Source organism: Puma concolor, chromosome C1 (assembly GCF_028749965.1).
Source record: "Puma concolor isolate L17-30 chromosome C1, mPumCon1.1.hap2, whole genome shotgun sequence".
NCBI classification, from domain to species: domain Eukaryota; kingdom Metazoa; phylum Chordata; class Mammalia; order Carnivora; family Felidae; genus Puma; species Puma concolor.
In genome coordinates, this window is record NC_141674.1 from 8,033,391 (window position 1) to 8,059,961 (window position 26,571).

General features: G+C 49.2%; 1 protein-coding gene across 2 annotated transcripts; it reads right to left on the bottom strand.

Moving 5' to 3' along the window:
• Positions 1–86: 86 nt before the first annotated feature.
• On the bottom strand, positions 87–24,924 carry EXOSC10 (exosome component 10). Of its 2 annotated transcripts, XM_086715673.1 has the most exons (25): positions 24,768–24,924; positions 22,064–22,200; positions 19,772–19,895; positions 18,123–18,227; positions 17,668–17,833; positions 17,176–17,290; positions 15,303–15,378; positions 14,987–15,097; positions 14,644–14,787; positions 13,928–14,118; positions 12,766–12,922; positions 12,463–12,611; positions 12,230–12,280; positions 11,470–11,581; positions 9,624–9,674; positions 9,366–9,444; positions 9,170–9,279; positions 7,342–7,437; positions 6,947–7,021; positions 4,548–4,635; positions 3,386–3,459; positions 2,689–2,860; positions 1,867–1,928; positions 884–960; positions 87–224 (listed from the first exon to the last, which is right to left on the bottom strand). In XM_086715673.1, the coding sequence occupies exons 1-25, from the start codon at positions 24,876–24,878 to the stop codon at positions 194–196; spliced, it is 2,664 nt and encodes an 887-aa protein (XP_086571799.1). In that variant the 5' UTR covers positions 24,879–24,924; the 3' UTR covers positions 87–193. The 2 variants fall into 2 exon arrangements, with proteins under 2 accessions (XP_086571799.1, XP_086571800.1); XM_086715674.1 differs by lacking the exon at positions 22,064–22,200 and having other exon boundaries at positions 24,768–24,908.
• Between the last annotated feature and the right edge of the window lie 1,647 nt (positions 24,925–26,571).

Below are 26,571 nucleotides of genomic sequence, written 5' to 3' on the forward strand. Positions count from 1 at the left end.
GGAGACGGTGATCTGAACAGGGTGGGATCTGTCCTCTCCTGCCGGAACTGTGGTGGCAGCAAAGGAAAAGTCAGGAACCCGCTTCCTTCCAGTAAGAATTATTTTTAATGGTTTAAAAATGAGTCTGTACAAAACCAGCACCACCGTCTGGTGCTTCCGGTCCGCTGGGGAATTCCAGGGGTCTCTTCCAGCGCTATCTCTTTGGCCAGCTGTGCCTGAGACCTCTGCGGAGACAATATGAAAACAAGAGTTACTTCTTCCAGTTTGGCTGGAGAGCTGCTCTCAGCTGTTCATAAAACCTTGCAAACCTTAATGCACAACCGGGGGAGCCTGGTTTGTTGGGGGGGGGGGGGGCGGTGGTCCTGGACAACTGAGCTTGGCAGTAGGGTGCCCCCCGACCCTGGCAGACGAGAGCGGGCTGGGGCAGTGCCCTGGGGCCCAACGAGGGTGGCTGTGCTGGCTAAGATCTAAAGGCAGATTCCCTCATCAGGCCACCCCCCAGGGGTGAGTCCTCTGGTTTCAGGGTCTGTCCTGAGGATAAGCGTTTCAGGTTCTTAACTAAAATTTTCTTAAATGACAACCCACATTTACTTCACTGATTTTTTTCCCCCCCATTCCTCAGAATTGGGCTGATCTAGGAAAATTCCAAGCCTATCTGCTCGGAGGTGACCCCGAGGCAGCTGCATGGCGATAGGTGGTGAGTGACAGGAATCTGAGTCTGGGACACAGTAACAGCACTCGGCAGTCCCTTCCCCTCCTCCCAGCTCGGCTTTCCTAGAGTGACCGGGAGGGATCTGCTCCAGTGAGGCTCTCTGGGTCTTTCCAGCTGAGACCTCTGAGCCGCTGCTGGGTTTGCGGGGCCACGCCGGCCTTGGCCACATACCTGTCTGGCTTTCCGCTTGGAAAGGACATGCTTTTGTTTCCCACCGACTGTTTAAGTTTTTTGGGTATGCCGCATTTCTGAAAAGATAAAAAGAAAAAAAAAAAAAAATCACTTCGGCTGAGTGATAACCTGACGGCAGGAGACACAGGAAACAGCTCAGAAGGCCCTCCCGAGACACCAGCGCCGCTGGTTTTCTCTCCACTGGACGTTTCTGGGTGCTCTGAAGAAAAGGCCGTCCGGATGAGCTACTAAAGGGACAGGAGGGCTCCACACGGGCCTCAGCCTCCGCGTGCAAGTTTTCGGCCACTTTTGGCTCCGACTGGCACCAACACCCACGGGGGCGAATGCAGGCTTGTGCCGGCACAGAAAGGAGTGTCTGTGGCCTGCGGCTGTGATTCCCATGGTAGCAAACCGCATGCCAGCCTTTACGGCCTCTTTAAAAAAAGCTGTTTTTTTTTTCTTTTTCTTTTTATTGCTGGAAGAGCTGACGGGTATTGTCCGGACTTGGGAAGGGATGAGGTGAGGGCAAAGATATGCAAAGGAAGATGACTGATGATTCCTAGCTGGGCCCTCTTCCCAGCAGTGGAAGAGGAAAAAAAAAAAAAAAAAAGCACCACGAGCACGTGAGAATTCTCAAGCAGATTTCTATTTTTCATGTAAAAATTTTTTTATTTTAGAGAGAGTGTGTGTAAGTGGGGGAGAGGGGCAGAGGGAGGCAGGCAGAAAGAGAGGGAGGGAATCTTAAGCAGGCTCCACGCTCAATGCAGAGCCTGACGCGGGGCTCGATCCCACGACCCTGGGATCACGACCCGAGCTGAAGTCAAGAGTCGCATGCTTAACCGACTGAGCCACCCAGGTGCCCTGTCTTTCCTTTTTTCTTTTTTTTTATTAGCTGTATCTTGTGTTTTGTTTTTTAATTTTCAATCAAAATATAGCTGACATACACAATCTTACTAGTTTTCGGTGTCAAATACATGTCTTACCTTGCCAGATGGCATCTGCTTATTTGGATCAAACTGAGAGGAAGGTTTCGATTTGCTGTTTCCTGGAAGGTAAGAGAAGAGAGACGCCAGTGATCACGTACAGGAGTTAGTACACCCAATGGGCGGACTCCTGGGTGGGTGCCCGGTGTTCAGGAAGGGTGGGGCTGTCAGCCTGCTGACCCCTTTACGAGGTGGGCCGATGGCTGACACATTTCCACGTGTCACGCTCCCAGTACAGAAGGACAGCCCGAACACTCGCTTCTCACAGATCTATTCTCGGCTCAGGGCAGGTGGCTACAGCACTGGCTCTTTTTCCACCGAGGAGACCCGTTCTAGTCTGCGTGCTGGTCAGATGCCACTGTCGGGAACTTGGGCTCTGAGGTGACAATCCTGCGCTACCTTCTCTCTTCAAAGGGACGTGGTGCCAAGGAGGCTGCTCTAGAGTCAGGAACGCCGCCTGCAGCCCCTCCAACGTACACGGACTCTGACGGGCCAAGGAACCGCAGAGCACCTCACGGGCGTCAGGTTTCTTCAGTAAACTCCTTACCATGTTTGTGTGTCTGAGAAAATGTGTTTCTGGGCACAAGCTACAGTGAGGAAAGACCACGCGTGCCATCTCGCTCAGCTGCCAGAGAGGCCCCGGCAAGTAAGGCCCAGCACGGGAGGGCGGCGCTTTCTGTCCGGGCGCTGCAGGCTCCTAGGGCGCCGCTGCCTTGTCCCTCTCGGGCTTAGCCGGTGCCTAGGGCACACTTTCTTCGTGCTACAGTTCCTCCCCCCTAAGGCGGCCAGACATTCCTTAAAGGGCACCAGTCCCGGCCTCACCAGCAAAAGCCTTGAAATCCGACTTGCTGTAGTCGTAAGGGGTAAAATCTTTTTCTGGCAGATCTGGGTCTTTTGGCTTCTTAGAAGTTTTGAGTCGTTTCTTCTCTTGTTTCTGCTCTGTGGTCCTCGGGCCACTTGTCGTTCGCTCTCTCTTCTTGGCGGCGCTTTCTAGCTGTAGAGGGAAGGAAGGCGGGGGTGGGTGAGAAGACGGACGGTCCCACTAGGGACTCCGCCGCTGTGCTGGCAACTGGAAGGGGAGTGCGGGCCGTGAGTCTGGGCAGGGCTAGGGCCACGTGGAACAAATCCCTCGCTGGAGAATGACGGCGGGTCACTGAGGAAAGATGGGCTATGCGCTCTGGAGGGCTCTGGCGGGGTGGAGAACGAAATACATACTAGGGCAGAGCAGGACGGTAAACAGGCTTGGCTGTTAGAAGCTTCAGCACCTTATCTACTACTAGAGTCAGGGGTACGGTCTGTTGAGCGTAAATTCAACAGAGGAAATCATCTAAGAGGAATTACGGTATAAGCTTTTTCGAGGGGAAATAAGGCAGGCGCTGACTTGACAAGCCAAAATGGACGGGGAAGACATAGCATTTAATTTGAACCACAGGACAAGCCCTCCTGCCATTCAAGGAAAATCCTGGCCACAACCAGGGGCATCGGGTTTCCTAAAAGAAAGAGAAGGGCCGGCACGTACGGCAGCCTGCTGTCGGACGGACACGGCCTGTTCCGCTGTTGCTTTGTACTCTTCCCTGGCCTGGTCCCGGGCGGCTGCAAGAGAGAGCACTGTCTGTGGAGCTGCTGCCTCCGGCAGCCAAGCCTCCTTCCTCATCCGGCTGCCCCGGCTGCCGGGGCCGCCACAGCCAGGGCGCCCTCCCTGCTCCCCAGCCTCCCGCACCGGCCCCTCTCCCCCAGGCTCGGAAGAACGGCTGCCTTGAGGCTCAGGCCCGGCTGCTCTGCCCACACTCTCAATCTGACGGCCCACCTGCCCCTCTCCTGAGAGCCCAAGCCAGACGTCCACCACCTACGTGACTCCTCCCTGAGGACGTTTCGGATGGACCTCAACCACAGCACATCGAGGACCAGAACGAAACCCAAATCGGCGTCCTGTGCGCTCTTACTCTGTTGCTGGCCACCCTCGTCTTTCTAATCACTCAGGCCCAAACCTTCTGGCGTCCACGGCTCCCTTCCTCCTCTCACGTGCCTCACCCGACTCGTCACGAAGTGCTGTCAGTGTCCCCACCGGAAACGTCGGCTTCCAGCCGCTCGTCCCCTCACCTGGGTTACCACCCTGTCTCCTACCTGGGCTCCCACTCCTGCCCTCTCCACTGGGCCCTCCGTGGCCCCTGAAGATCAGTGCAGGTCACTGCTCCGCTCAGACCCTCCAGAGCTTCCCAGTCCGCTGGGAGTATAAGCCGTGTCCTCACGCCAGCCCTTCCTGCTCTCCTCCCCTCAGCCGCGCTGGCTTCCCGGCCTCTCTCTGTGCGCGCCCGACAAGCGACCGCCTCGGGGCCTTGGACTTGTGGGGCTTCCCCTGGAAGCAGCCCGTCTTTGCTCAGTGTCACATTGATTAGACTGCCTTCACCAAACGCCACACGGAAGCAGCCACCACTCCCCCGTGCCCGCCCCCAAGCACCTCCTACCCCTCTCCCCGCGGAAGTGTCTCTGGCCATCTGAAAGGACAAACGTTCACGGTAGGCTGTCCACTGTCCCCCAGGAAAAGGCAAGCCCCGCAGGCAGGGGCCGTGCCGTTCTGTTTGCTGCCATACGGGCACTTTGTTGAACAAACAGAATGATGTCCAAGGCCTGTTCTTTGACAGACACACTGACGGGCTGACTTACAAGGAAGTGAGCGCTACCTGTTTGCTCCGCTGCCTTCTCCTTGGCAATTTCTTTAGATTCTTTGCGTACCTGCACCTGGCTCGCCAGCTTCCAATGGTTGCTGATCTACAATGAAAACAAACAAGACAAAAACGCTCCGAAACTCAGCCACCTAGGAACGCTGTATTTTTTTAATGGGGTGATACCGGACATGCTAACCTAACAACTACACACGTTCTAAGTCAGAAGTTCCAAATCTGATGACACACACACAAAAAAATCCATTTTATTTATAAAATCTTTATCAAGAAGGACAAAGGGCAACTGTATTGCAGGCACTGAGCCGGATGCTTTCCCGTCCGTTGTCTCATTCAATCCCTTCTAATAATCCCCGGGACAAAGGCATTATCATCACCCCCACTTTGAGATGGGAAATAGGTTCAGAGAAGCTAAATAACTCGTCTGAGGGCACACGGTTAGCAAATGGTGGAGCTGGGATTCAAGGCAGGACTTCTCAGGGCCGTTTGCTTCTGTATGAACATTTGCCTGCGGGTCGCATCTCGCGGACATTAGACAGAAGCACGGTAAGGGACATACAGTTGCCGAATGGGCCACAACTGGTGGGGGAAGAGGGGGAGAAGGCATAAGATCCACCTGACTCCCCATTTCTAAAGGCAGGAGGCTAACCACCAGCGACAGGGCAGGGGCCCGTCAGGTTTCTGGCCTGACCCTTGGTGCCTAACGAAAGAGCGGGAGGCAGACGGAGCCAGGCCGTCCATCTGACTGGAGCAGGAACTTCCTGCAGGAAGGAAGAAGGCTTTTAACAGACAATTAACAACGCTGGCTCCCAGGAACATCTCTTGGGGCTCCAGGGAAGGTATTTCCTTATTCCTCATTATGCTATTAAAAACAAACCAAACAACAGAAGACAGAGTGTTTTAAAATTTAAGCTGTCATCTATAAGAGCCTTAAAGTAATATTCATATATAAAATGCATCAAGCTGATCCACAAAGAACTTATCAAACTCAACACCCAAAAACCAAATAATCCAGTGAAGAAATGGGCAAAAGATATTAATAGACACTTCTCCAAAGAAGACATCCAGATGGCCAACCGACACATGAAAAAATGCTCAACTTCACTCATCATCAGGGAAACACATATCAAAGCCACAGTGAGATACCACCTCACCCCTGTCAAGATGGCTAATGTTAACAACTCAGGCAACAACAGATGTTGGCGAGGATGCAGAGAGAGAGGATCTCTTTTGCCTTGTTGGTGGGAATGCAAACTGGTGCAGCCACTCTGGGAAACAGTATGGAGGTTCCTCAAAAAATTAAAAATCAAACTACCCTACGACCCAGCAATTGCACTACTAGGTATTTATCCAAGGGATACAGGTGTGCTCTTTCGAAGGGACACATGCACCCCCATGTTTATAGCAGTGCTGTCGACAATAGCCAAAGGATGGAAAGAGCCCAAATGTCCATCGACGGATGAATGGATAAAGAAGATGTGGTATATATATACAATGGAGTATTACTCGGCAATCAGAAAGAATGACATCTTGCCATTTGCAGCTATGTGGATGGAACTGGAGGGTATTATGCTAAGCGAAATTAGTCAGAGAAAGACAAATATCATATGACTTCACTCATATGAGGACTTTAAGAGACAAAACAGATGAACATAAGGGAAGGGAAGCAAAAATAATATAAAAACAGGGAAGGGGACAAAACAGAAGAGACTCTTAAATATGGAGAACAAACAGAGGGTTACTGGAGGGGGTGTGGGGGGGGGGATGGGCTAAATGGGTCAGGGGCATTGAGGAATCTACCCTGAAATCGTTGTACTATATGCTGACTAACTTGGATGTAAATTAAAAAAAAAAAAAAAAAAAAAAGGAAAAAAGGCATCAAGCTGTACACCTAACATCTGTGCACTTTGTGACATATAAATTAAACTTCAATTAAAACCAAAAGCCTCAGGGCACCTGGGTGGCTCAGTCGGTTAAGCGTCCGACTTCGGCTCAGGTCATGATCTCACCGTCCGTGAGTTCGAGCCCTGCGTTGGGCTCTGTGCTGATGGCTCAGAGCCTGGAGCCTGCTTCAGACTCTGTGTCTCCCTCTCTCTCTGCCCCTCCCCTGCTCATGCTCTGTCTCTCTGTCTCAAATTAAAAAACAAAAACAAAAACAATAACAAAAATTAAAAAAAACCCCGAAAGCGTCTTTCTTAAAAGGTTCCCAAATGCTTCTGAAAGTCAGAATAAAGTTCTCGCCCCTCTCTCTAGAAACTATGCTTATATGTATTTATATGTAAAGCGTTTTCTGTATTCAGGAGGTTCAAGATGGGCTTAAGACAAGGGCTAGTTCAGATAATTAAGAAGTCTCCTTTTCCTAGAAAGTCACTCTTGGAAAGGATGGTGAGTCCACTTACTTCATAGATTTTTGATGACGGATCAAACTTCGCTGCCTGAGAAACGTGAGCGCGGCGTTCGAAAGAAGGCAGAAACTGGAGGGACGGAAACAGTCGTGTTAAAGGCGGTCAGGAACTGGACGGGGGGTTTCGGTTGGTGTCAGCATGGGAGGCCTCGTTCAGAGCATCAGCCGAGCCATAGCTCACTGGCATTTGAGCGAGGTATCCTTGCCGGTTTCATCTGAGAAGATCCCGACTCCATCCCAACCTGGACACCAGGGACAACGGACACACTGGATTCAGGGGCTCCCTCTTTCCTGGGCTGTCGGCCTCTTTTCCAGGCAAAAGGCCCCTACAGCGGCAGAAACCTCTGCCTGTTCCGTCAGCCCTCAACTAGATGCACAACGCTTACTTACCATCCTAAATGGATTTTCAAAGGACTCCATTATGTTCTGGGCTTTCTTCTGTGCAACTGTTAGTGGGCCCTTTCCACTCTCTTCAGCACTAGGTTCCTGCAGGGACAAACAGAAAACGATCAACTCGTCACCGTCATCATTTTGTGGCAATACGATACAAGCAACGGCATAATCGTAACAGTAATAAGAATACTGGCTAATTTTTTAGGGCTCTCGTCTGCAGAAAGCACTGTAATAGCCTGTAATAGCACACAGTGGGGTGTACTTAACATCTATTTATTAAACCAATGAACTCTCACTGTGTCCTTACAGACTATTAAAGTATGTGGTATTATTCTCCCCATCTTACAGATGAGGAAACTGAGGCACAGAGAGGCTAGGTCTTCCAGACCCTGACGGCTAACAGCGGCACAATGAGGACTTTAAACTTAGGTCCATCTGGCTCTAGAACTCGAGGTTGTAACCGGACACTCACAAATGAAAAAAATTACACACTTTTGCGGGGAATCAGGACAATTCTGCACCAGGGTGTTGCTTCCAACTGGGTTCAGCATGCATGCTATCCTTCCGCGTGCTCTGTGGTAGCAGTCTTGCCACCCAGGGCACAGAGACACAACGGTCTGTTAAGTACAGCGCTTCCGTGTTCACACGGCCCCAAGTTCACGCTCGGATTTGTAGCTGCTGAGTCACCTTGATGACTCAGTTAAAGCGCCCAGATTTCTCTGGTCACGAGTTACTGAAGCCAGACCCAATCTAAGTTTATGTGATTAAGTGAGAAAGTTAACTCTCAGGCACCACGTCTCGCAGGCGGCATTTTGTCTCCCTGGCTGCGGCCTCGCGCTCCGGGGTGATTCTGGAATCTACGGAACCACCCAGCTGTTTCTCACGTGAACACCTGCTAAGCTCGATCCTCGTCTTTGTCCAAACGGATCAGACGCTTGCCTCTCTTTCTTTCTGGAAATTCTGAATTTTTCCTCTACCACCTCTGTTGTTGGCAGTATTCAGTCTTACCTGTGTATTTTCCCTTCATCCTGGTCATTTTGGTATCTACCTATCTTGACCAACAACCACACCGTTCATCCTCCCTTTGCAAACAGCCTGAAATTCCAGTACTGGCAGAAACACCCACTAGGGAGGACAGACCGGGACAGGCCCCGTCACAACCCAGTGCGTATTCCGGGAACACGGCCTGACCCAGGTTGGCCACACTCGGTCCCATACTGGACGGGGTCACGACCTACCACGACTCAGCCCCTCTTTGGGAGGGGAAACACCTATCTCCCCGTTTCCCAGTGCCCTCATATCCTGCCCTTCGCTTTCCTTAATCGGCCAGCGTAGAGAAACGGGTTTCAAAGCCGCCTCTTTTGCACCCAGAGCACACGCGGATGGCACCGGGGCGTGCTGGGGCGCAATGAGCAGCGCATTACGCTCCCGAGAGTGCTCAGCCGGCCCCTTCCGGGACTCAGGCCGAGCCGCCTCCACTGTGGCTGTTGGGAAGGTCGAGCCGCCTCCACTGTGGCTGTCGGGAAGGTCCTGCTTACCGATCGCCGTGGCCCACGCCCTCCTCCCCGCCAGGCGTTAGCGCTCTCGTCAAGGTGTTAACCCTTCCTCGAGGATCTCTTCACACAGAGCTCAGGAGACAATCCTCCGCCCATCTCTCACAGACTGCTTAGCAGATCTGTCTCCACGCCTGTCCCCTCCGGCCTGGGTTTTACTTTTGGCATTAGCGTCCACAGTGGATGCGACGCTCCAGGCACACAGCCTGTCTGATAAAGCCAACAAATCCCTGCCGGTCTACATCACCTCACCGGCGAGTCCCACTACTCACGTTAAATAACGTGATGACAGCGGTAGCGATCAGGCAGTTGGTCTCTGGAGGGGCGTCCTCTTCTCTTTGGTCAGGGAAGAGGCTTGCCTGTTTCTGCACGGGCACGGGCCCTACAGGGATGGAAGTCAGTAAGGTCAAAGCCTAGCGGACAGCGTGCAAGGCAGTTTCCAGGACATTCCAGAGGCCTCTACGTTACCGTCGCTTGCGACGACAGGGTAGCCATCTGAAGGGGCGTGGGAGCAGTCGTGGGGTCCAAAGAGAACATTCTCCAATCTCTGTGTCAGAAAGAAACCGACAGGCCTCATGAAAGCCTTGCAAGCGTGCAGCAGCTTTTCACTACCGTGCTGGGGCCTGCCTCGGACAGGGAGGTTTGTCCTGCACCGGCTCTGACTGGTGTTTCCCCCCCCCCACCCCACCCGCCCACTGGAAAGAGAGGACAGATGCAGGACCATACCTCGGGACTGGGCAGCGGGCTGGTCTTTTTCACGCCGGTTGCCACTTCAGACTGAGGAGGAAAAATAAAAAGCATCTGAGGAAAGGTACGCCAGTGGGGCGCCCGCAAGTGTTTCCCTGGCATAGACTGTGCCCTTCACTAGACTGTCGTTCACGAGCCCAGAGATTTTCTTTTGTCCTTCATCCCTTACAGCGCCTGGCGATATGATCAGTTGGTACTCGGTAATTATCTGTTGAACGAAAGAATGAAAGCCTTTCTCATGGCAAGGGACGACGCAGCAGATTTGCAAGAGCTTGAAAGAGATTCTTGTCTAGAGACCAGGGTTTCTCTTTCCCTGGACAAGCTGTAGAGCCAACAAAGGAAACTTTAACATGAGGACTGAGATGTGTATATCTTTACACATCCTAAAGGAATTGATTTTAAGTCTTTCTGGGTCAATAATCTTTCAAAAAAATTACAAATACGGTTTACCATATACCAATATTACTACTGAGGCAACACCGTTAAAAATTGTCCCCTCCTAGCTCGGAGCCTGGAGCCTGCTTCAGATTCTGTGTCTCCCTCGAGAGGAGGGGAGGGGAATGTGCCCCTCCTCTGTTCACGTTCTGTCTCTCTCTCTCTCTCTCTCTCTCTCAAAAATAAAGATTAAAAAAAAAACTGCCCCCCCCCCCAAATACAAACCAAGACACGTAAATCTATCTGAACATGCTGTAGCATCGACACAGGCATGTGCACACACACACACACACACACACACACACATCCACCACGTGCCCGCATCCGGGCGCCACGTGTGTGGAGATGCAGGTAACCGGACTTTCGGCTGGCTAGCCTGCCTTCGCCTGAGTTTGTCGAAAGTTTGGCATCTCCTTCACAAAAATCAGCTCTTCCTGAATTCCCCATTTCTATCCGAGGCCCTCCTATTTTCCCAGTCACCTAGGCTTTATATTTGGAGTGAGTTGTCCTAGACTCCACTTCCACTATCCCCAGATCCACAGTCTGAGAACACGCCGGGGTACTTCGCCCGGTGCTCAAACAAAATGGCAGTCGCTTTCATCGTCTGTTACTAATTCCCATCGACCTTTCTTCTGATGGCGCTTCTTGTTCGTGTCCCTTTCCTTCCATTTCTGGGACCGCCAAACTCACAAGACATTATCACTTCACATCTTGGACCCCTGCCAGGCTTCCAAAACATGCTCCCTGGACTGAGACCCTCAATCCATTTTTTTTTAAGTTTATTTATTTAACTAATCGCTACACCCAATGTGGGGCTCAAACTCACAACCCTGAGATCGAGAGTCGCACGCCCCTCCGAGCCAGCCAGGCGCTGTGACCCCCAATCCATTTTATTCCACCAGGTTAACTGCCTCCCAACAACAGCTAACTGGCCCAGTCATTAGACATTACTTGCTGTCGACTTATTGAAGACAGGATCATAAAATAACAAAGATGAGCTTTAGCTTTTCACTGTCATCAAGAAGACATGTCTACTGGCTTTCCTAGCCCCTATTATTTTCTTGGGGTTAAAAAAAATTTTTTTTTAATTTTTATTTATTTTGGGGGGGCAGAGTGTGAGCGGGGGAGGGGCAGAGAGAGAGGGAGACACAGAATCTGAAGCAGGCTCCAAGCTCCGAGCTGTCAGCATAGAGCCTGACGCAGGGCTTGAACTCACAGGCTGCGAGATCATGACCTGAGCCGAAGGTGGACGCTGAACTGCCTGAGCCACCCAGGCGCCCCTCCTGGGGTTTCTCTTTAGCATGGAGACCAGATCATGTATGGGGAAGACCACAGGTGCCAGCAGACAGAGCCTGGTGAGCTGAGAACCTTTGGCAGCGAAGCTTCTTACCTTCAGCAGGGGCATCTCCCGAGCCTGCTGGATCAAGAGGTGCATCTCATTGATCTGCTGCCGTACGAGGGGTGGAACAGGGTTGCAGCAAGCTATGATGCCCTGGGGTTCCCTGAAGACAAGGAAGGACAAACTCATCACTCCAGGACACGGCCCTCCGAGGCTTCCAGACAAGCACGGTGATCAGGGAAGCCCGAGTGCTACGGCTGAGGGGAAGACCAGGGAGACGAGCTCCTAGCAGGGGGCAGTCGGGGCCAGCCGCTTCCGCATGTGCTCTCTGCTGCGGCAAGCTTGGAGGAGGTGGCCCCTGCAGCCTGCCTCCGGCTAACAGGGAGAGCTGGAGAGGGGCACCACAGCCCTGCCGAGCCGTTGCACTGCAACGGGGTCAACAGGAGATCACGAATTTGGATTCTCTGTGTACGCTTCAATGAACATCATACGGCATTCAAAGCCCCAAGATTCCAAATTACAGAGGAGAGCATCTGTGACACTTTCCTCCCTTCAGAGTGGGTACTGGAGGCTCAGACTCACAGCGGATCCGATCTGAGGCGTAACCATTGAAAACGGCTGCAGTTCAGAAGCTTTAGTTCCTACTGGGCAGTCCAAGGGAGGAAATTCTGAATCCTTGGACTCGTGAACTTCCTTAGAGCACTCATTTTTTCTGAGTCAACAGCACTGGGGTAATAACTATCAGAGAGGCTGATTTTTGAAGGATAAAATTTCTCTGTTGAGAAACATATTTATCAGTTCTCAGACTCACTTGGGCAGTTCTTCAGCTATCTTTAGCATCATGTGGTTTGGCAGGACGTATCTAGAACAAAACACACAGTGGTAGCACGTTAAATTCGGCCAGCGAGCCCCATTAAAAGGCTACAACCTGGGAGGGGAAAACGTAACCCACTTTCAGGGTGAAAAGAAAAGAGCCCATTATTTCCTTGTTACCCGAGCTGCTCAGTCTAGGAGCAAATACTAAAAGAACGTCTAATCCCTTACCCGTAACTTTCATCTTCCCTACGAGCTGTTTTATCCCTCCAGGCAAACAGCAGCTGAAAGGCTGTCAGCTGCTGTGTGTTGAGATGCTTCTTCTGCTTCCTATACAGTTCGAGGTAGGATTCGTCCGTGAAGATAGGTTTGATGAATTTCTGCAATGTATTACAGAACATTCAGGATCAATGGGAATCAGAATTGTGCCCTGGGGTCTTGAAAACGTTTGGCTCTTTTCCTCTGTGTAAAAGAACAAAGCAAAGCACGAGGACCCGGCCCGAGATAGGGTGGCCGTGACCGGTGACACTGTACCTTGAGGCAGATGTCCCTGCTCCGCTGCCACACCACCTGCAGCTGCACGGGCTGCTGGTTGCCTCGCTCCCACAGCTCCAGCCTCATTTTATCATAAATGTAAAGCAGGTAATGGGTGTCATCTCGGGCGTAGTTGAGCATTTCCTCAGGCAGAGGTCTAGAATTGCAACAGAGGCAATAATTTTGCTGGTTTCTGCCCCGGGTGTGGCAATGTAAGCTATGTGCTCTGAGGGTGCTAATAAGACTTTGGCTCCTTTTAGTATCACAGCCAATACTCCAGTTATAGCGACATTTCCTACATCTTAACAGGACAAGCCACTGTCTCCACGGTTGGGGACAAAGGGCAGCAGGTAACGATGTGGTTGAAAATAGAGACCCTGGGATCCCGAGTTTGAATCTTAGCTCTCAACACCTGTCCTCGGACAAGTCACTGGGCTCACTTTCCTCACCTGGGAAATGAAGGCCGGCACCTCACAGGCTGCTGTGGGGACCACCCAGCACAACATCCCCGAAGCTCTTAGCTCAGTGCTTGGCACATGGCAAGGGTTAAATAACAGGTAGTGGCTTTCAGGCTTTGTCAGTTTTCATCTTCTATCTGGGCTTTGTTAGATCCTCTTTGGAAGTTCTGGTGTGCACAACTGGAGGAAAGCTCATTGGAGGAGGCTGCAAACAACAGCTGCAAACTCAGGAAGCCGGCCACCTGACAGTGATCGAGCTGAGCCCAAACCCCGGAAAGTGTGGCAGGACTCCACCAAAATCTTACACTCTAGTAAATACTCATTATAAGGTGCGATCACCTACATACCTTAGAATTCTTTCAGACCTATGGGAATTCACCACATACATGCACACACGCACGCACCCATCCCGACTGCAGAGATCTGAGTTTCAAACGAGAGACTGGCAGGGATATAGACACGAACACGACACACCTCTTCCAACCTCTATTCCCGAGAAGCATGGTGTGATAGCCCTACACACACTCCACGTGGTCACCCTAAAACTTCCAGCTGTGCTGGAAACAGCTGGAAGAAAGACCAGCGACATTCAACTCAAGGTTTGGCTAACGTCACAGTCTGAACAAAGGTCTGCGGGGACGAGACGCTGATGGGCACCCATGCTTCCTGCGCCATCAGCATTTCCTCGTTAAGCACAAACTGACCGTATCCTCCAATCAGCCAGCTGAAACTGTTTGTTGGATTCCACGTTGCAGTAGAGTTTCAGCAGATGGTCCAGCGAGTGCCTGCCCAGGTTAAGAAGGCGTGCTGCCTGATGGGTGTCGAACATGTTCACTACATACAACCCAAAGTCTTTCTGTAGCCATTCTATGTCTGAATCAGCACCGTGGAAGACCTGAAAACAAAGCCGGAGTCAGGGGGTACAATGTGCACGAGGCCACTTGTGCCCCGAAACACACTCTACCTCTAGGGGATTATAACTCTGGAATTAGAAGCCAGAAGGCAGATTCAGATGGGTTCAGTTTTAAACGCTTCTTTTAATTTGGACCGACAGCCTTCTACACTCCTAATGGCACACTCTTCAAGTCTGAAACTGCTAACAGCCAGTGATTCTGAGAAAACAGCTCCACTAGCTTCAAGGATAGTCATTAAGTCTGCAGGATCCTGATGGCATGGGCTCACTGCAGGAATCCTTAACATGATGTACCGTCGCCCCGGGTGGTAACGAGCTGTAAGCTGTATCTTAGGCTGTTCTAATTGGGGCTTAGAAACAAAAGCAGTTTAGCGTGGGGGATCCGAGTGCAGGAAATTACAATGATTTCTCTCCACGTCACCAGGTCTACGTTGAAATAATGAAACAGTAAAACGAAAGCACTTAAATCCTGCGCTCATGCGCCGGGGCTGGAAAAGGCTGGCTGACCTTAACGATGGCGGGGTCTGTGAGGCTCTCATTGAGAATGTACATGTCACTTCGGAGCTCCAGGGTGTCGACAATGAAGTCTTCTGTTCGGGTGGAGATCTGCATCAGGCAGGTCAGCCCCAGGAAGCTCCTGTAGGAGTGGTGCTAAAACCCGGAAAGGGGAGAACAGGGAAAAATGATTTTGCTAGGCTTTCCTTTACGGATTTTAGGAGGCCAGCTATAAAAGTTACAAGGCTGATTGGTCTTTGCCAAAAAATAGATCTGTTGGTATTAATTTTATACTCCTCAAGTAGGTGCACTCATAGAGGATGTAAAATTTCACTCAAGGTCATTCACAACTTACCTCTAAGTCTACCGCAAACTCCTGACAAGTCAAGAGCTTCTCATTGAGCTCCACCAGTTCGTCCAGGGAGGATACAAAATGGCAGGGTGTTTCTCCCACAGGCCTATATAACTGGAGCATGAACGCACAGGTAGGAAGAGAGAGGAACGTTACGAATCATCCTTCGCTAAAGCACAAAATGAATTAGGAGTTCAAGAAATGACTCAAAGTTGCAACCTTCCACTTTAAAAGATATTTAAAGAAAGCCAAGATTGCATTGATTGGATTTTTCCTGGGCTACCTGGCCATCATCCATAAACTCAGTTTGGATGCTAACCTGGGGTTCTGGCTTTTGAAGGACTGAATCTGGTGGAGTGAAGTGATCTAGTTCATACTGATAAGGATGTGCGAACCTGAATAAACAAAACAAAAAGAAAAGTCCTTTTGAGGAGTTTTGTGATTCAAGGAAGAACAACTGCTTTAATCCAATTTGTAAAGACAAATGAGCAAAGAACACTGTGAAAATATCTTCTCTCTATAAAAAGCACCATTATTTCAGTGAGAATTCAAGGGCATCAAAAAAAAAAAAATCATGTCATACTGGTTCACCCTTATAATGTGATTAATTAAAAATCTACTGATTCATGGGGCACCTGGGTGGCTCAGTCGGTTAAGCGTCCAACTCTTAATTTTGGCTCAGATCATGATCTCAAGGTTCATGGGTTCGAGCTCCACACTGGGCTCTGCGCTGATAGTGTGGAATCTACTTGGGATTCTCTCTCTCTCCTCTCTCTCTTTCCCTTTCTCTCCCTCCCTCACCCTCTCCCCCTCCCCCTCTCTCTCCCCACTCTCTGCCTCTCCCCTGCTTGCATTCTCTGTGTCTCAAAATAAATAAACTTAAAAAAAAAATCTCATTTATAAAAACCTGAACTCTTATTTCAAAACACTGTATGACTGCCACTGTGGATGATAAAAAAAATGTGCAATGTAGAATTCTCTCCTGTGGAGAGAGAGAGGGAATGGGGCAGGTATCTCAATTGGTCATATGCTAAAGGCTCTATTTTTTGTTTTTCTGTCATCTACGTGCATAAAAACCCTAAATCTCTGAGTTCCTTGAGGGCAGGGCCATGAGTCATCACCTTTATTCCTTTGCACCTGCCTGTGGCCTCATGGTGCAGAGCTGGGGCCGAGGGCATGCCGCTAGGGCAGACTCCAGCTATATGTGAGAAAAAGACCAACACCAGCAAAGTCATTACCACCTTTTTCTTTCATACGGAAGGCAAGGTACCTTTGTCTATTTTAAGCAGTTAATTATTCTTTTTTAAATTTTAATTAATTTTTAAAAGTTTATTTATTTCAAGAGAGTGAGAAACAGAGAGTGTGTATGTGAGTAGGGGAGGGGCAGAGAGAGAGGAAGAGAGAGAGAGAGAATCCAAAGCAGGCTCCGTGCTGTCAGTGTAGTGCGGGGCTTGAACCCATGAACTGGGAGATCATGACATGAGCAAAAATCAATAGTCAGATGCTTAATCGACTGGGCTGCCCAGGCACCCCTACGCAGTTTTTTGCAGATGCTTACACTGCCAGTGAAAAATGCCGTCTCCCTACTGACTTTATTAGTGGGCCCCTATCTCATGCCTGGTGAGAAAGGCAGAATGTCAGAGAGGAAGGACAGTTTTTTTTTAACATTTATTTTTTTGAGAGAGAGAGACAGGGCATGAGCAGGGGAGGGGCAGAGAAAGAGGGAGACACAGAACCCGAAGCAGGCTCCAGGCTCTGAGCTGTCAGCACAGAGCCCGACGAAGGGCTCGAACCCATGAACCATGAGATCGTGGCCTAAGCCGAAGTCGGATGCTTAACTGACTAAGCCACCCAGGTGCCCCTAGAGGAAGGACAGTTTTAAGAAAACTGGAGGTTTCGAGTTCTGGTTTTGTGGGAAGTCAGCATCTCTCGGTGGGGGTGGTGGGGGTGAGAGTGAATGCTACCTCTGAGGACTGGTGACGGTTACCCAAGATGTCACCTGTGCAGGCCCTCTGTGAACACCAGCAGGAGGTTTGACCAAAGAGATCCACTGTTAGGATAGTGATAACAATCACCCATGCTTCAGATTCTCTGTTTACACGGATATATTTTACAAGAGTGAAGCCGAGTGAGAATGTGGCATAAAGGCAATAATCACTCACGGCAGAAAATCCTGACAGCCAAATACTCACATGTCCTGCTCCACCTGCTGGGTTCTCTGCTGATGGATGAAATCAGCCAGGGCAGGGGGGACATCCAAGTCCTCTGGACGATCCTGTGGGCGTTCCCTCCTTTCTTTAGAGAGTGCTAGAGACCCAAGGAGCAACGAAAACATCATCCCAGGGTGTCTGGGTGGCTCAGTCAGTTAAGCATCCAACTTCGGCTTAGGTCATGATCTCACAGTTCATGAGTGCGAGCCCCACATTGGGCTCTGTTCTGACAGCATGGAGCCTGGAGCCTGTTTCAGATTCTGTGTCTCCTACCCTCTCTGACCCTCCCCACTCGCACTCTGTCTCTCTCTCTCAAAAAGAAACATTAAAAAACAAAAACAAAAATGCCATCACAAAAGGGGTGAATATATTCACATCTTGTCTAGTTTAGGAGGGGTTAGCTGGCTCCTTCCAAGACTGGGAGGCGGGGGGAGACTTTTCCCGCTTTCTTTAGGCAGAGCCTGCATGACTTACCCTGAGGGAGGGGTTTCTGAGCGTTGGGCTTGATGAAGATCTTAGGAAGAAATGGTGTGTTGGAGTTGTCGATCCTTTCTCGGAATTTAAGCTGAGGCCGGGCGATGTTTTTGGCATGAAGCAACCGGAAAGTTTCAGATTTTGTTTTTTTGCTATATTCTCCTGCCTACGATAACAAATACAAATAGCTTATAACGCCGCAACTCATCGATGAGAAATATAAATCCCATTTCTGCCTTCCAAAAGCATTCATTTGAGAGTGTATGTTGTGGATTAGGTTGCAGGGTGCAAAGGAGAGAAGAGGTAATTAGGTTGTGCCTGTCCATGAGAACAAGTTGGGCAGTGGCCAGTTCTGTGTCCAATGAATCAGAACAGAAATGCAGACTTGCACGGCCAGGGGCCCTATTGTAAAGCTGGCATTAGAAGCTCTAGTCCATCTGAAAAGCCTCCCTCACCTTGCGGTTCCAGCTGGACACTATTGTCTTGGGGACCTGTAATCCTGCAGGGAGGACGGGCTGTTGGTTCTTATTCACACCTGAAGCTTCATCCAGTAAAATACCCTAGGGGCAAGAGACAACAGTTCAGGGTCAACAGGTTAATTATTTGACATTCTTAAGAAATACATTCAGGGGCGCCTGGCTGCGTCAGTGGGTTAAGCGTCTGACTCTCGGTTTCAGCTCAGGTCATGGACTCATGGTTTGTGAGTTCCAGCCCTGCACTGGGCTCTGTGCTGACAGTGCGGAGCCTGCTTTGAATTCTCTTTCTCCCTCTCTCTCTGCCCCTTCCCCACTTGCTCTCTCTGTCCCTCTTTCAAAATAAATAAATAAACTTAAAAAAAAAAAGAAATATATTCAAAGAATCATGCGTGGGAACATATATAAACACACACAAGAAAGTCAGCCCAAATAATTAAAACATTATTTGCTCAAAGACAGGGCAGTAATTGACCACTCCCAACCCTTGATCAGTTCCCTTGACAGCTCTCAGTTGAACTGAAAATTAAAACATGATTGAACAGTGTGATCTGGCCCACCAAAAGAATTAAAAAGACCCTAGACTGTAGCTATTAAACAGGGAAGGATGGTACTCAGAGGGAGAATGGAGGGTGTTTTGATCCATTCTGCCCCATTGAAGCAGACGTAGGGTATCAGTCTGGGCATCCAGATGACAAACGGTAGCATGGCCGGACTTGAAATCATAAAATATGAGAACTGCTGAAGGACCCGTGGACATTGAGACTATGAGAGGGATGACTTCACAGGACAGGAGTGTGTGATTTAAATATCTGCAGGGCCGTCACATGGTTAAGGGTTCAATTTGTTTTGGACGATCTCTGTGTATTTCTGTAAATAACTCTGCTGTAGAATTGGGCCTAAGTAGACAGTAAGCCAGATCATATGATCCACATCTCCTTCTAATCATGCAAATCAGGCTGTTTAGCAGATAGTAGATAACAGTAAAAAAAAAAAGACTCAATTTTGGTTAGGCTCTGTACCCAGAAGCCTCTTCTCTCGCAACGCAAATAGGACTTGCAAACCTGGAACGTGGATTTCTTAATAGGCCTCCACTGAGCAGTGATAGGTTGAAGTAACTTATTTGAAGACAACTGTGTTATCTTTGGGGAAAAAAGGCCAACTGTGAGGAAGGGAATGTCATTGGAACAAGAAATGCTAAATTTCTGGGGCGTCTGGGTGGCTCAGCTAGTTAAGCAGCTGACTCTTGATTTTGACTCAGGTTATGATCTCATGGTCGTGAGACCGAGCCCCACGCTGGACTCTGTGCTGAGTGTAAAGCCTGTTTGGGATCCTCTCTCTCTCTCTCTCTCTCTCTCTCTCCCCCAACGCTCTCAAAATAAATAAACACTTAAAAAAAAAAAAAAAGAAATGCTAAATTTCCTTTTCATTTCCTCAGATGCTGGGGTTTCTTTTCATATTTTAATAATACAAAAGTTCCTCATTTGTTAATTATCTTTTTTTTTTTTTTAAAGATTTAATTTTTAAGTAATCTCTATGCCCAACATGGAGCTCCAACTCATGACCCTGAGACCAAGCCAGCCACGTGCCCCCATTTGTTAATTATCTTAAGAGTAGGGTGAAACACTCACCACTCTTTCCAGAATGACGTCATTGGTATCGACCAGCAAATCAAACTTGTCCTCCAACTCTGTCACTTTACTTCGGTCCTTAATGTTGCTTCGACACCCGTGGTATTGCATTACTCTGCTCATGCTAAAAGAACAGGAAAACCAAGGTTAGTTTGTATACCTTTATTCATTTGTTCCCAGTCTGAGAGAAAGCTTGAAAGGCTTGGCTTAGACTGTTCCCGATACTTTGTGATCAAACTAATAGTATTTGCACCCTTATAGCAAAGTTGTGTGGCCTTGGGCAATTCCCTAAATCTCACTCAGACTCACGTTCCTCACCTGTCAATTGAAGGGATGGAAGAAATTACTGAAAGCTTCCTTTAAATTCTAAAGAATGCATCATACTATGTAAATAATACACTCCGCATTCATTGCTTTATCATGAAATCTAAAAGAGATTCTCTAACTGTCACATGACAGTTAAACAAAAACACTGTTTGTGTACTGTCTGTCCTCATACTCTTATTAAAAAGCTAATCCTCACGTCCCTGCAAGCTGTATGAGAGACTCTTGGATCTAGGCTTTCAAGTCCCATGTTATTCAAAAAGATTCACATATAGTGCAAGAGTCAATATGTTTTTTAAAAGTTAAACTCAAAAGGTACCAAATAACATTTCCCTAATCAAAATCCATTGTCTTGGGGGACCTGGGTGGCTTAGTCAGTTGAGCACCTGACTCTTGATTTCAGCTCAGGTCATGATCCCAGGTGGTGGGATCAAGCCCTGCATCAGGGTCCACTCTGAGCATGGAGTCTGCTTATGATTCTCTCTCACTCTCTCTCTCCCTCTGCCCCTCTCCTCCGCTCACTCTCTCTCTAAAATAAATAAAATTGGGGCACCTGGGAGGCTCAGTCAGTGAAGCCTCTGACTCTTGGTTTTGGCTCAGGTCATGGTCTCATGGGTTTGCAGGATTGAGCCCCACGTCAGGCTCTGTGCTGATAGCAGTGCGGAACCTGCTCAAAATCCTCTCTCTCTCTCTCATCTGCCCCTCCCCTGCATGTGCACACACTCTTCCTCAAAATAAATAAACATTAAACAAAATAATAAAAAAATGAAATAGATGAGAAAAATCCACTCTTTAAAAAAATTTATTTTATTTTATTTTTTTTCAACGTTTTTTATTTATTTTTGGGACAGAGAGAGACAAATCATGAACGGGGGAGGGGCAGAGAGAGAGGGAGACACAGAATCAGAAACAGGCTCCAGGCTCCGAGCCATCAGCCCAGAGCCTGACGCGGGGCTCGAACTCACGGACCGCGAGATCGTGACCTGGCTGAAGTCGGACGCTTAACCGACTGCGCCACCCAGGCGCCCCAAAATTTATTTTTTTAATGTTAAAATTTTTTTTAAAATTTTATTTAAAACATTTTTTTGTTTATTTATTTATTTTGAGAGAGACAGAGAGAGCATGCAGGGGAGGGGCAGAGAGAGAGGGAGAGAGAGAATCCCAAGCAGGTTCTGCACTGTCAGCGTAGAGCCTGATGTGGGGCTCGAACTCATGAACTGCAAGATTACGACCTGAGCTGAAACCAAGAGTTGGATGTTTAACTGAGCCACCCAAGTGCCCCTAAAAAAATTTTTTTTAAATGTTTACTTATTTTTGAGAGAGAGAGAGAGAGAGAGAGAGAGAGCGCGCGCACAAGTCGGGGAGGAGAAGAGACAGACACAAAATTGAAGTAGGCTCCAGGCTGTGAGCTGTCAACACAGAGCCCGACACAAGACTTGAACTCAAACTGTGAGATCATGATCTGAGCTGAAGTCGGACACCCAACCCACTGAGCCACCCAGGCGCCCCTATTTTTTTTTTTAAGTTTATTTATTTATTTATTTTGAGAGAGAGAGAGTGCATGAGTAGGGGAGGGGCAGAGAGAGAGGGAGAGAGAGAATCCCAAGCAGACCCCATGCTGTCAACGTGGAGCCCAATACGGTGCTCGATTGTGTGATCAGTGAGATCATGACCTAAGTCTAAACGAAGAGTCAGACACTTAACTGAGTGAGCCACCTAGGCGCTCCAAGGGTTTTATTTTTTTTAAGTAATCTCTACATCCAACGTGGGGCTGGAATTCACAACCCCAAGATCAAGAGTCACATGTTTTACCGACTAAACCGCCCAGGTGCCCCCACTGTCTCATTTTTATATGTTATAGGTCTTGATAGCACAGAAAAATGTGATTAAGATCAAACTAATCTAGGAAAAATTATCGTCTTCTTTATATTCATTATTCTCACTGTAATAAAATAATAGAGTACTCACCACTGAAGCAGCCTGTCTCCCTGTGTTTCACAAAATGCCTGGAAACCAGGAAAACTTCGGTAGAAATCATACTCATCGCCAAACTGTGGTAGGCCCCCAGATGCCTTGGTGACTGCCACCACTGACCCAAGAGCAAACTGTCAAAAACCAGAAAAAAAGCATTTTTTGTTTAAAGTTTATTCATTTATTTTGAGAGACAGCGTGTGTGCATGCATGCAAAGCAGTAGGGGAGGGGCAGAGCGAGACAGAGAGAGAGAGAGAGAGAGAGAGAGAGAGGGAGGGAGGGAGGGAGGGAGGGAGAATCCCAAGCAAGCTCTGCACTGTTAGCACAGAGCCCGTTCTGGGGCTCAATCCCATAAACCGTGAGATCATGACCTGAGCCGAGATCAAGAGTCAGACGCTTAACTGACTAAGCCACCCACGCACCCCAAAACAAGCATTTTATCTATCTATCTATTTATTATAACAAGCATATTTTAAACACGGGTCCCCATTCATTCAAAAGCTCATTTTTCTCAGGGCGCCTGGGTGGCTCAGTCAGTTAAGCGTCCGACTTCAGCTCAGGTCATGATCTCGCGGTCCATGAGTTCGAGCTCCGCGTCGGGCTCTGTGCTGACAGCTCAGAGCCTGGAGCCTGCTTCGGATTCTGTGTCTCCCTCTCTCTCTGCCCCTCTCATGCTCATGCTCTGTCTCTCTCTCTCTGTCTCTCTCTCTCTCTCAATAATAAATAAATGTTAAAATAGGGGCGTCTGGGTGGCTCAGTCGGTTAGGCGGCCGACTTCGGCTCAGGTCATGATCTCACGGTCCGTGGGTTCGAGCCCCACATCGGGCTCTGGGCTGATGGCTCAGAGCCTGGAGCCTGTTTCAGATTCTGTGTCTCCCTCTCTCTCTGACCCTCCCCCGTTCATGCTCTCTCTCTGTCTCAAAAATAAATAAAACGTTAAAAAAAATTTTTTTAAAAAGCTCATTTTTCTCAAGATTTACTATATACAATACATTGTGCTAGATGATGCATCTTCACACATTCAACAAATATTCATTTAGTGCTGATTTTACCTCAGGAACCAAGTTTTGGAGCTTACATTCTTGGGAGAGTGGGCGAGAAAGATTTAAATACATACAAGACTAATATTCAAAATGGCCTGGGTTTGGGGACGCCTGGGTGGCTCAGCCGGTTAAGCGTCCGACTTAGGATCAGGTCATGATCTCACGGTTCGTGAGTTCGAGCCCTGAGTCGGGCTCCCTACTGTCAGTGCAGAGCCTGCTTCAGATCCTCTGTCTCCCTCTCTGTCTGCCCCTCCCCTGTGCTCTCACTCTCTCAAAAATAAACAAACATTAAAAAAACAAATGGCCTCGGTTTGAATCTTGGCTCTGCTACCTATCAGCTGTGATCTTGGGTAAGTTGTTTAATTTATCTGGACCTTAGTTTTCTCCTCTGAAAAAGAGGCATAATAAAAGTGCGAGCCCCATAGAGCTGTTGTAAGGATTAAATGAGCTAATGAAATCAGAAATGGTAGTGCTTGGTAAGCACCTAAGTGCTACCATTATTACCACTCAAATTCAGGTCCATGAACTTTCTATGGGAATTGACTTCCATGTTTCCATTTAGGCAAGCATCTAAAACATAAGAACATTCTAGATCCTTTCACTGACCAAAGTATAACCATCACTGCCCACGACTGGACTTGTGTTTATGTTCCAGTTAGTGCCAAGTGGTTCTTTATTTTAATTGTGGTGCGATCATGAGAAAAAAAACCTGAAGTGCTGTGATAAAGAAATCATGGTTGGTAACATGAAGGCCAAACGACACCACTGTGAGTTGTGTAACCAATGGTTCCAGTTGGGGTGGGCGGGGGGGGGCTGGGAGAGAAAGGAGGTGGGACACATGGTAGCTGGTGAGCATGAACGCCACCCAATCAGGACCATGGCTAGTGGTCCAGGAACTATCCCAGCGAAACAAATGAATTAATAATGACATCTGCTAATGATGATCCACCTAGGTGAGTGGAGGTTGGGGGAATACACGGTGCTAATTTACAAATTATTTTAGTTTTGTGGATTTGTAAGAGTTATGCACGAGGCATAATTACACCTACTTTTGTTTGTTCATGTTTAAAAAGCATTACACAAATAATTTAGATGAACCCTCTCTGTGTTCCTCCAAGGAGGCAATGGTAAATGTTCTAAGGCACCCAGAGGAGGCTGAGTTGGTGGCAGCTGTTACAGGTGACATTAAACCCAGGGTCTGGGATTATATAGGACTGCACCGCATAAGAGGAAAGGAGGATCATCCCGGCCGCGGGAGAGGAGGATGCCCATGCGGCGTAAAGCAGCCGAGCCCCTCCGGGGAGTTGGTCAGGTGGCTCAGGCCCGGGCGGGGACGAGGGCCCGAGGGCTGGGGACATCAGGGTGACAAGGAAGCCCTTCCCAAGACGCTGACACGGCTCTCCACACCCGAGGCTGCATGGGCTCAATGTGAGAACGAGGGTCCTGGGAAGCGGGGCGTCCCTCAGTGTTCGCGTGCGATCACCGCCCGGGAAGGGAAGTGAAAGACTGTGCCCGGCTCGGACAGCGGCCTCTCGATCCCTACCCGGGGCCGGCAGCAGCGCGCGTGCGGCCGGCTGGGCGGCCGCCGACTGGATCCGGGCCTACCTCTGGCCGACTTCGGGCGGCTCCCGATGCCCCAGAGGCACAGCAAACTTACCTTCACGAAGCTGTCCGCGTCCGGGAAGCCCGGAAGCACCATCTCCCCGTCGGGTTTGGCCGCGCTAGTGGCCGACTGGGTCTTGGGCTCCCGGGGGCTGGGAGGCGCCATTTTTCCCAGCCTGCACGGCTCTTCTCGCGAGAGCGCCTCGGGTCGACGCGACGTGCGCGCACTACGCACGCGCAAAGTTCGTCTTCTCGGGGGACGTGCTGGCTGGGAGTGTGAGTTGCTTTTCGTCCCTGAGCGCCGCGGCGGGGGAGTTTACGTTTTCTCTTTAACCTCTTATCGTATCTTCTTGATAACCTTGTGTTTTACGGTGGGACCCGGGGGATCCAAGTATCCTCATTTAAGGCCAGCTCCTCGCAAGCTCGTCCCGTGCCCGCTTCACCCGCTTGGTCGTGTCTCCTGTAATGATGCCCTTTCTCCGCACAGCTGTGAGCCACCCAGGCTTCCTTGTAATGATGCCCTTTCTCATTCCTAACGGCCTACACGTGTGCTGGCATCCCTGCGACAGAGACACAAAACATCGCCGCACACCTCCTTCCAACAGCCGTCACGTTTCTCTTGCCCTTTTTAGGTAAACTACTGGGGAAGGCGTTTTGCTGCCACACGGGCGGGCCCTCCAACTCTCTTGACCTCCTCCAATCAGTCATTCCCCCCCATCTGCACCGCTGGAAGCACTCTTGCTGAGGCACATATGGGGAACTCACACATTTGTTAAGTGAACCTGGGAAGAGGGGCTTTTGTTCGGAGGGAGGCAGTTTTGGCAGCCCAGGAGATGGTTCGGAAGGTTAGTGGGGTGTAGCCTTTCTCCTAAGTTCAGGGGTGGCACACCTTTAACAATTCATTTGGCTTAGTCAGTGTTCAGTAAACATTAACAGATCCCATTATTCAGACTGCCCTATTAACAGGAATATCCTATTAAGAGAACACTCGTTTTCACTCTCCCCCCTCCCCACCGGCAGGGTACCCTGGCAGAACAAAGACCTAGCCTGGGTCATTTTTTTTTTTTTTTTAAACGTTTACTTATTTTTGGGACAGAGAGAGACAGAACATGAACGGGGGAGGGGCAGAGAGAGAGAGGGAGACACAGAATCGGAAACAGGCTCCAGGCTCTGAGCCATCAGTTCAGAGCCTGACGCGGGGCTCGAACTCACGGACTGCGAGATCGTGACCTGGCTGAAGTCGGACGCTTAACCGACTGCGCCACCCAGGCGCCCCTAGCCTGGGTCATTTTAACAACAAATGTTTTCGAGCACTTATTCCGTGTGGCTCAACCTAATACCACATTTCAGGCTGTGCTGTGTGCTTTACATGTATTATCTCGTCCTCAAAACAACCTTATGGGCTAGATCATACTGTTCTCCATACCGTCAGAGGAGGAAGCAAGCATAGATTGAATAACTGCACAAAGGTAGTTTGAGGTGGAGTTGAGATTTGAAACTAGGCAATTTGACACCACAGCCTTAGTTTTTTCAAACTACTTTACATGCCTCCCAGAGTTTTAAGACCTAACCTACAGGAAGGTACCAGGGCTTGCAAGGATCCTGAAAGTCCTTTGCTACATGCCTCCCTTCACACAGGGTTACGTGAAACCATCAGGGATGGATAGGTTAATTATGACTGTCCTTAAAGGTTTCCATCAGCTCACCTTCCTTGGGTCATTCATCTCAACAGAGTTGGAAGTTTTTGTTTAGATACAACCTGAAACCTGTTAGATTCACTAAAGATCTTAATCCCGGTGACTCATGTCCAAAGAGTATGTCTTTTCCATTGATAGCCACCATTTTCCCGAGTCCATTCA